Here is a 9,886-nt window from a genome sequence, read left to right as displayed (position 1 = left end):
CGCACAGGCTCAGCGGCCATGGCTCGCGGGCCCAGCCGCTCCACGGCACGTGGGATCTTCCCGGACCGGGGCACGAACCCGTGTCCCCTGCATGGGCAGGCGGACTCCCAACCACTGCGCCACCAGGGAAGCCCTTCTGCATACTTTTTAAATCAGTATTGTGACAAGATTCTTTGCATATAGGCCTTTTTTTTTTTTAAGTTTCTAACAAGAATACCCTTCGTTTGCCAGATTCTGAGCCTTTTTCTTTCTTTTTAAGTAAATCTACAGCAGCCTTATAGCACTTACTACACAGTCTCTGATTTAGTGGAAGACTTCCAGGGGGTGTTGCCTGGGAAAAGCATAACTGACCACCACCTTAGTATAGTCACTTACATCACAGGTCCAGTCATCTTTGTAGGCTCAGAAATTTGATTCTGTTGGTATATTTAGAGATGGCTCATGCTACCCAAACTCAGTAGACACTGACATATAAAGTAGAATACCCTTTTAACATTGCCTGGGAGAAAAGAAATTGTTAGGTGGGCCTGGTCAGCACTTCTGCTTTTGGGGAGATAGGCAGGTGGAGAAAGTTAGACGTATGCTTAGGAGGGATGGAAGGGCTTAAAAACTTGTGGCCTCCAGCTCAGCAGCCTCCCAGGCCCGTTGTAGGGCCGAGGTGCAGCATGAAGTGCCACCTGTGTTCTCTGGTACCCTGTCTCTGGGAAGGACAGTCCGGGCCTTCTGACCTTCCTGAGAGTCCACTCCCTTTCCCAACGTTTGAACGTTGTCAAACGTTCTCCAGTTCCAGGCAGAACCCCATAATTGGTTAGGTTTAGGCTTTCTGTGTTCAGTCACATTTGGTGATGTTCCAGCTGCGTCTTCCTCAAGTTATTCCCAGGCTTTTTATTTTCCCCCTTGATGTATACTTGATGTACAATATTATGTACATTACAGGTGTATAATACAGTGATTCATAGTTTTTAAAGATTATACTCCATTAATATTTATTATAGAATATTGACTATATTCCCCATGTCATACAGTATATCCTTGTAGCTCATTTTATACCTAATAGTTTGTTCTACTTAACCCCCACCCCTATATTGCCCCTCCCCCCTTCCCTCTTCCTACTGGTAACCACTAGTTTGTTCTCTGTATCTGTGAGTCTGCTTCTTTTTTGTTGCGTTCACTAGTTATATTTTTTAGATTCCACGTATAAGTGATAACATACAGTATTTGTCTGACATTTCATTTAGCATAATGCCCTCCAAGTTCATCTGTGTTGCTCCAGATGGCAAGATTTCATTCTTTTTTCTGGCTGAGTAGTAGTCCATTGTATATACGTATACCACATCTTCTTTATCCATTCCTCTGTTGATGGACATTTAGGTTGCTTCCACATCTTGAAAATTGTAAATAATATTGCTGTGAACATCGGGGTGCGTGCATCTTTTCAAACTAGTGTTTTGCATGTATCTTTTCAAATTAGTGTTTTGGAGGTTTTTTTATATACCCAGGAGTGGAATTGCTGGGTCATATGGTGGTTCTTTTTAGTTAGTTGGGAAACGTATGTACTGTTTTCCACAGTGGCTGCACCAGTCTACATTTCCACCAACAGTGTAGGAGGGTTCCCTTTTCTCCACATCCTCACCAACATTTGTTGTTTGTGTTCTTTTTTATGATAGCTATTCTGACTGGTGTGAAGTGATCTCTCATTGTGGTTTTGATTTGCATTTCCCTGGTGATGAGTGATGTTGAGCATCTTTTCACGTGCCTGTTGGCCATCTGCATGTCCTCCTTGGAAAAATGTCTATTCAGGTTTTCTGCCCATCTTTTTTAATCAGGTAGTTTGTTTTTTTTGATGTTGAGTTGTATGAGCTGTTTATATATTTTGGATATTAACCCCTTACCAAATCATTTGCAAATATTTTCTCCCCTTCAGTAGGTTGTCTTTTCATTTGGTCCATGGTTTCCTTTGCTGTGCAAAAGCTTTTATGTTTACTTTGTTTATTTTTGCTTTTATTTCCTTTGCTTTAGGGGACAGATCCAAAAAAATATTGCTACGGTTGATGTCAAAGAGCATTCAGCCTATGTTTTCCTCTAGGAGTTTTATGGTTTCCAGTCTTACATGTAGGTCTTCAATCCATTTTGAGTTTATTTTTGTGTATGGTGTTAACCAGATGTTCCCAACCACGTGTTCAAGAGCACCAGCTCTCTTGGGTCAGGGGCCCTAAGTTGGGAAGCACTATACCAGGGAGCTGCCAGGAAAGCACACTGTGGGCTGGAGGGTTGGGAAGGTTTCTTGGTCTAGCCAGGACTCGTGCTGGTCATGAAGGAAGGTGAGTTATCACAGTTAAGTACGGTGAAAGATGGGGTACAGTGTTGTAGAAAGGGGCCACGGTATGGACAGAGGCAGAGTGACAGGAAAATCAGTTTTGGTGGGAAAAGGTCAGGGCTGTCTTGGGAAGACCAGTGCTGGGGTCCCCTACTCAGCAGTTAGATCTTCTCTAAGTCATCACACCTCTCTGAGCCTCAGCTTTCCTGTCTGCATCATGGGTATAGAGCTAATATTCCTCAGAGTAGTATCAGGATTAAGTGAGATAAAGAAGTAAAAGTGCTAGACAGAGTACTGATGGTACTGCTTGTTGGAGCTGTTGTATTTTTCCTCATTTCATATATTTCTGATAACATACTTGTTTAGAGGGAAGGAGGGCCCTCCTGGCCCCAAAGTCTTCATTCAAGAGGTATGTGTTATCCCTCTTTAAAAACTGTCACAGCCGTACACGAGAGGGGAGAAATGGGTGAAACCAGAGTGCTTGGAAGTTGATAAGGTGAAAGCTGGTGTGGAAACATCTTGGGAGTTACCCTACCACTGTCTGCTTTTGTATATGTTTGAGACTTTCCATAGTATATTTTTTAAGTTAAAACATGGGTTCACAGATAAAGCCCCTTTACAGAGCAACCTCCTGATGGGCTCCTCTCACCTACACTTACAGCCTCTCAAGTCTGTCTTCGCCGTGCAGTTCCAGTGGCCTTTCTGCAAGAGGCCTAGGAAGGGGGTTTAGTGTGTCTCAGGGCTTGACTTGGGCCGCTTGTCCCTTATTGGGAGGCGCACTCATCAGTATTCCAGCTGCCCCAGTCAGGCCTGATCCTCCATCTGTCTCAGCAGGCCTGCCGCACCCTCGTGGGGCCTCCCTTCCCTGCCTTTCTGTGTGTTTCTGGCACATACTACTCCTGCCCATTGGCACCCAGGCACTCTGTAGACTGCTTGGCTAGGCGGCCCCTGGGCCAGCGCCGCCTTCTCCCTGCCTCGGTCCATGGACTGTGACTCCTCAGCCCTATGCGTGCATTGTGATAAGGCACAGGTCCCTCTTGTAACTAACTGTCAGCTTAATCGGCAGCGTTTTTTACTAAACTTTACTAAGAGCTGAACTTTGGGGGTACCCACTGTGAGATAGGTATTGTACTGAGCATTTATGTGTTTTTTTTAAACCATACTCTCTCCAATATTCGATAGTTATCGTAATTTTTTTAAAAATAAATTTATTTATTTTTGGCTGTGTTGGGTCTTTGTTGCTGTGTGCGGGCTTTCCTCTAGTTGCGGCGAGCGGGGGCTACCCTTCGTTGCAGTCCGCAGGCTTCTCGTTTCGGTGGCTTCTCGTTGCGGAGCACGGGCTCTAGGCACGCGGGCTTCAGTAGGTGGCTTGCGGGCTCAGCAGTTTTGGCTCGCAGGCTCTAGAGCGCAGGCTTAGTAGTTGTGGCGTACGGGCTTAGTTGCTCCGCGGCATGTGGGATCTTCCTGGACCAGGGCTCAAACCGCTGTCCCCTGCATTGGCAGGAGGATTCTTAACCACTGCGCCACCAGGGAAGCCCTTCATAATCTTTTAAAACTAAAGCAACCATTTACTATTATAAAAGCAGTATATGTTCATGGTAGAAATATTAGAAAGTACAGATCAACAAAAATAACAAAATACCACGGGGGAAGGGTAAGCTGGGACAAAGAGAGAGTGGCGTGGACATATATACACTACCAATTGTAAAATAGCTAGCTAGTGGGAAGCAGCCGCATAGCACAGGGAGATCAGCTCGGTGCTTTGTGACCACCTAGAGGGGTGGGATTGGGAGGGAGGGAGACGCAAGAGGGAGGGGATATGGGGATATATGTATATGTATAACTGATTCACTTTGTTATACAGCAGAAACTAACACACCATTGTAAAGCATTTATACTCCAATAAAGATGTTAAAAAAAAAAAAAGAACACCATATGCCTTACCCTCAAGGATTGCCACTCTTAAAAAGGCTATTGTCTGTCTTTCCACATTGTTAAAATGCAGATGTGTGCGTGTGTGTAGTTAGTGTTTACCAAAATGCGAGCATACTGTACGTGCTGTTTTAAAATTTTTAAATTGTGGTAAAATGTACATAACGTAAATTTACCCTCTTCACCATTTTTGAGTGTTCAGTTCAGGAGTAGTAAGTACATTCACACTGTTGTGCAGCCATCACCACCATCCACCTCCAGAGCTTTTTTCATCTTCCCAACCTAAAACTGTGTCCCCTTTAAACACTAGCTCCTCATTCTGCCTCCCCAAACCCCTGACAACACCCATTCTCCTCCCTCTCTCTGTGAATTTGACTATTCTAAGCACCTCTCATGAGTGGAACCACACAGTGCTGTCTTTCTGTGTCTGCCTTCCGTCAGTTGGCGTAACATCCTCAAGGTTCATCCCTGTTGTAGCACAAGTCAGACTTTCCTTCCTTTTTAAGACTGAGTACTGTTCCATTGTATGTGTAGACCACATTGTTTATCCATTCATCCTCTGATGGACGCTTGGATTGTTTTCACCTTTTGGCTACTGTGAATAATGTGCTATGAACAGGGGTGTACAGATACTTGAGTTCTTGCTTTCAGTTCTTCTGTGTATATACCCAAGAGTGGAATTGCTGAATCATGTGGTAATTCTATTTTTAATTTTTTGAGGAACCGCTGTACTGTTTTACATAGCGGCTACACCATTTTACTGTATATTCTGTTATATAATATGCTTTTCTCAGTTAATAATCTTCAACTTTCCCTGTCAATAAATTATCTGATACCTAGTCTGTACTCAGATTTCCCCATTTGTCCCACAAATGTTTCTTACAGCTGGTTTGTCCAAACCAGAACATAATCCAGGGCCAAATATTGCATTGGTTATTACGTACCTTATATTCTGTCTACTAATCTAGTGCAGTTTCCTCCTTTTTAAATTTTCTTCTTTTAACAGCTTTATTGAAGTATAATTTACATACCATATGTAGGGACTGTGTCTATATGTAGCCTATATAGGCTGTATAATAGTCTTTATAAGAACCATTCTGTTCCTATAGATTTGCCCCTTTTTTAACACTACTTATAAATGGATTCATGCAACATGTGGTCTTTTGCGTCTGACTTATTTCACTTACTATAGTGTGTTTGCATCTGATCCTTGTAGCGTGTATCATTATTCATTCCTTTTTATTGCCAGATAATATCCCATTGTATGGATATATTACATTTTGTTTATCCGTTCACCAGTTGATGGTATTGTCAGAGTTTTCACTTTTTGACTATTGTGAATACTGTTGCTGTGAACATTCACGTATTATACACGTATTTGTGTGAACATATGTTTTCATTTCTCTTGGGTAAACACCTAGGACAGAAATTGTTGAGTCATATGGTAAATTTACGTTTAAGTTTTTAAGAAACCACCAAATCATTTTCCAAACCCAGGTCCCCTCCCCTTATTTTTTTTCCATGACACTTCCTTGGTAAAGAGGTCTGGCCCACATACTGCCTCTTGTTTTGTATTTATCTGGTTGCTTCCTCATGAGGTCTTTTAGCTTGTTCCCAATCCCCCTGTATTTTCTATAAACTAGAAGTTAGATCTGAAGTTTTGTTGGTTCAAGTTAAATGTTTTTGTCTAGGATACACGGCAGGTTATGTTGTATACTTCATTCATATTGGGTAACATCAGCAGACATGTAACGTTTGAGGTTTTCTGTTTTTCCATATAGATACTGGGTCCAGCATCATTTGTTGAATTACCTTGACACGTTTATCAAAAGTTAATTGATCGTGCATGTGTGATTCTGTTTACAAGCTTTTTAAAGAGCCTTCCTCAGCCTCCTTGAACTCCAGTTTCTGTCTCTTCACCTCAGCGAGACAGCAGTGCTCTGCTTGGGGTTCCCCTCCCTGCACCAAGGTCCAAAATATGCCTCAAGGCAGAAAGCCAGGCTCGCCTCCCCTGTTTTCCTTCTCTTCAAGGGCCAGTCTTGTGTTGCCTTTTGTCCATGTTTGAAAGCGGTTGTTTCATATATTTTCTGTTTTCTAGTTTTTCACAGTGGAAGGGCAGGTTCCATGTTCCTCCAAAGCTAGAAGCAAAAATCTGTTCTTTCTCTTTCTTCTTCTTGCACTTTAGTTTGGATAGTTTCTATTGCTTTGTCTTCAAGTTTTCTGAGATTTTCTTATGTAGTGTCTAATCTGCCGTTACAATGTGATTCTCATTTCATATATTGTAGTTTTCACTTTCAGAAGTTCCATTTGGTTCTTCCTTATATCATCCATTTCTTCCCATGTTATTTTTGTGTTTTCCTTAAAATCTTCAGCATATAGAACATATCTGTAATAGCTGGGTTATATAAAACATATGTAATAGCTGGGTTTTTTCGTTTTGTTTTTAACTTTTTATGTTATATTGGAGTATAGCCGATTAACAATGTTGTGATAGTTTCAGGTGCACAGCAAAGTGACTCAGTCATACCTATACGTGTATCCATTCTCCCCCAGACTCCCCTCCCATCCAGGCTGCCACATAACATTGAGCCGAGTTCACTATGCTATGCAGTAGGTCCTTGTTCGTTATCCTTTTTAAATTATAGCAATGTGTACATGTCAGTCTCAAACTCCCTAACTATCCTTTCCCTCCACCCTTCCCCCCTGGTAAACCGTAAGTTCGTTCTCGAAGTCTGTGAGTCTGTTTTGTTTTGTAAATACGTTCGTTTGTATCATTTCTTTTGAGATTCCACATATAAGCCATATCATATGATATTTCTCTTTCCCTGTCTGACTTTACTTCACTCAGTGTGACAGTCTCTAGGTCCATCCATGTTGCTGCAAATGGCATTATTTCATTCTATTTTATGGCTGAGTAATGTTCCATTGTATATATGTACCACATCTTCTTAATCCATTCCCCTGTCGATGAACATTCGGGTTGCTTCCATGTCTTGGCTATTGTAAACAGTGCTGCAATGAACATTGGGGTGCATGTATCCTTTCGGACCATGTTCTCCAGATATATGCCCAGGAATGGGATTGCAGGGTCATATGGTAGCTCTGTTTTTAGTTTTTTAAGGAACCTCCATGCTTTTCTTCATTAGTGGCTGCACCAATTTACATTCCTACCAACAGTGCAAGAGGGTTCCCTTCTGTCCACACCCTCTCAAGCATTTATTGTTTGTGGATTTTTTGATGATAGCCTGTCATAGCTGGTTTTAAAGTCTTTGTCTGCTGAATCCATCATCTGTCATTCCTGTTATTGACTAATTTTTCTCCTGGTTATGGGTCACATTTTCCTGCTTTTTGGTATGTCTAGTAATTTTTGATTGGATGCCAAACATTGTGAGTGTTTTTGAGCATTTGGATTTTTTTTATCTTCCTTCAAAGAATGTTAAAGTTTGTTTTAGTTGACAATAAGTTATTTGCTGTCAGCTAGATCGTTTTGAAGCTTTTTTTTTTTAAAAAAAAAAGCTTTATTAGGGCAGGTCTAAAATCTGTTTATTTGGGGACTTGTTTACCCTTCATGCCAAGGCATGTCCCTCTACAGTTTCCTCTGAGTATTCAGCCAGGCCTCTCTGCTCTGGCTGGACAGAACTAGAATGCCTCCCAGTTGTTCTTCCAGGGCCAGAATTGGACAACTTAGTGGAACATTCTTATATGTGTCTCCTGGTGCTCCACTATCTTATTTGAGCCTCACCACAGTTTATAGTAGAGTAGGAAGTGTAATTTTTGTTTTATAGGTAAAGGTAGGAAGGCCCAGGGAAGTTGGTTTTGTGACTTGCTTACACGTGGCACAGCTAGATCTTGAGCCCATGTCTCTGACTCCTTTACAACCATACCCTTTAAAATCCATGAGAACAGAGCAGTCTTTCAGTGTGCATTTTCTCAATCATGAGGCTCACATTTTACATATGTGGCATATCTTAAATCAAGAGGATATATCTTAAGACAGAAATGCATGGGATCATTTTTCTTCCAGAAAAGCTGTCATTGAAATAGATGTGGTGCATCTAAAATCACCGTCTTAGAGACAAGGACATAAGGGTATCTCCAGTGCCCAGTAGAGCCTTGATACATAGTATATGCACAGTGTGTGTCTATATGCTGGGTTCAAGAATTTGGTGATTTTATAAAGCAAAGTGTGCTTCTAAAAGTTGTATGCCTCTGCTTGTCTCATCAGGTATTTTATGCATGGTGTGTGTCGGGAAGGAAACCAGTGCCTGTTCTCACATGACTTGGCAAACAGCAAGCCATCTACCATCTGCAAATACTACCAGAAGGGCTGTTGCGCCTACGGAACTCGGTGCAGGCAAGAACCCGCTTCTGTCGCCAGCTGTTACACTGAGTTCACTGCCTTCAGGGATTTAAATCCTGGGTCTTGATGATGGGAAAACTTTAGTTTAAAAGTAATGTTACAAAAATAATTTTGAAACCTCAAATTTAGTATCATAAAAATAATTTTAGTTTTTCAAAGTCACTTTTCATGCCTATTCTTATGAGTCTGTAGTTACAAATTTGCCCTCACAGTATACATAAGATTTTCTATCTTACCTTTTTTTTAACGTGTCATAAGCTCCTTCCAGTACTGCTACTTTATGTCTTACCTGTAATTTTATAATTCTTCATAATGTTGACATACCATCATTTTATTAACTGTCCCTGTATTAGATACTTAAGGGGCTTCTAGTTTTTTGCTATGAGTGCAATGAACATTTATGAGCATGTAGAATCTTCCTTTTTTACTGACATCTGTAGGCAAGTTTTGTAACTTCTAGACAGGAGAACATTCCAAAACCTGTTCCTGTGCTGTTGTAGTGAAGGGCTGATCTGCTTTCCTGGGCTGCAGAGCTCCTTTCAGTCCTTCCTCTATGCTGCCTGGGATGTGGGAAGTTGGCCTACTCCGCCCTCCCCCTGCCAGTGGGCGCCCCCGAGAGACAGTCCAGGAGAAGCCAGTCAGTCAGCATCTCCGGAACCGGGCTCTCTTTGTGTGGTCTGGGCAGTACATCTGTCCCGCTCAAGTCCCACAGGACACTTAAGTGGAGGTGATAGACAGCAGTGTACTGCTCACTCTGAATTGCCAGGCAATTCTTACTAATTGATAAGACTTTTACCAGTTAAAATAGGGGAAACGATTGTCTCGTTGTCCACGTCCACAGATGGAGCAGAAGGAGGGACGTCCCAGGTCCGGGGATGCGGGAGGCATGTGCGTGTGGCGTGGCCGTCTGTGATGCAACTGCTATGTGTTTTGTTCAGATACGATCACACGAGGCCCTCTGCTGCAGCTGGTGGGGCCATGGGCGCTGTTCCCCACGGGGTGCCCTCCCTGGGTTTCCACAGTCCTCACCCTCCTTCCGACCTCACTGCATCAATCGTGAAAACTAACTTACACGAGCCTGGGAAACGTGAAAAGAGGACATTGGTACTTAGAGACCGAAGTGAGTGAGCAGAATCCTTTTTTTTTTTTCTGCGGTACGCGCGGGCCTCTCACTGTTGTGGCCTCTCTTGTTGCGGAGCACGGGCTCCGGACGCGCAGGCTCAGCGGCCACGGCTCACGGGCCCAGCCGCTCCGCGGCACGTGGGATCTTCCCGGAC

The 9,886-nt window shown here is 42.7% G+C and overlaps 1 protein-coding gene across 1 annotated transcript in view; it reads left to right on the top strand.

Moving 5' to 3' along the window:
* The window catches only part of MKRN2 (makorin ring finger protein 2), a 32,632-nt gene that overhangs the window by 5,183 nt on the left and 17,563 nt on the right, over positions 1-9,886 (top strand). The window contains exons 2-3 of the mRNA XM_007126199.4: positions 8,475-8,603; positions 9,548-9,729. Of these exons, the coding sequence (XP_007126261.1) occupies positions 8,475-8,603; positions 9,548-9,729 (311 nt within the window). The remainder of the gene's footprint in view (positions 1-8,474; positions 8,604-9,547; positions 9,730-9,886) is intronic.

Source organism: Physeter macrocephalus, chromosome 18 (genome assembly GCF_002837175.3).
Source record: "Physeter macrocephalus isolate SW-GA chromosome 18, ASM283717v5, whole genome shotgun sequence".
Lineage (NCBI taxonomy): Eukaryota > Metazoa > Chordata > Mammalia > Artiodactyla > Physeteridae > Physeter > Physeter macrocephalus.
Note: the sequence above shows the minus strand (reverse complement) of the source record. Positions and strands in the feature narration are given on the sequence as shown.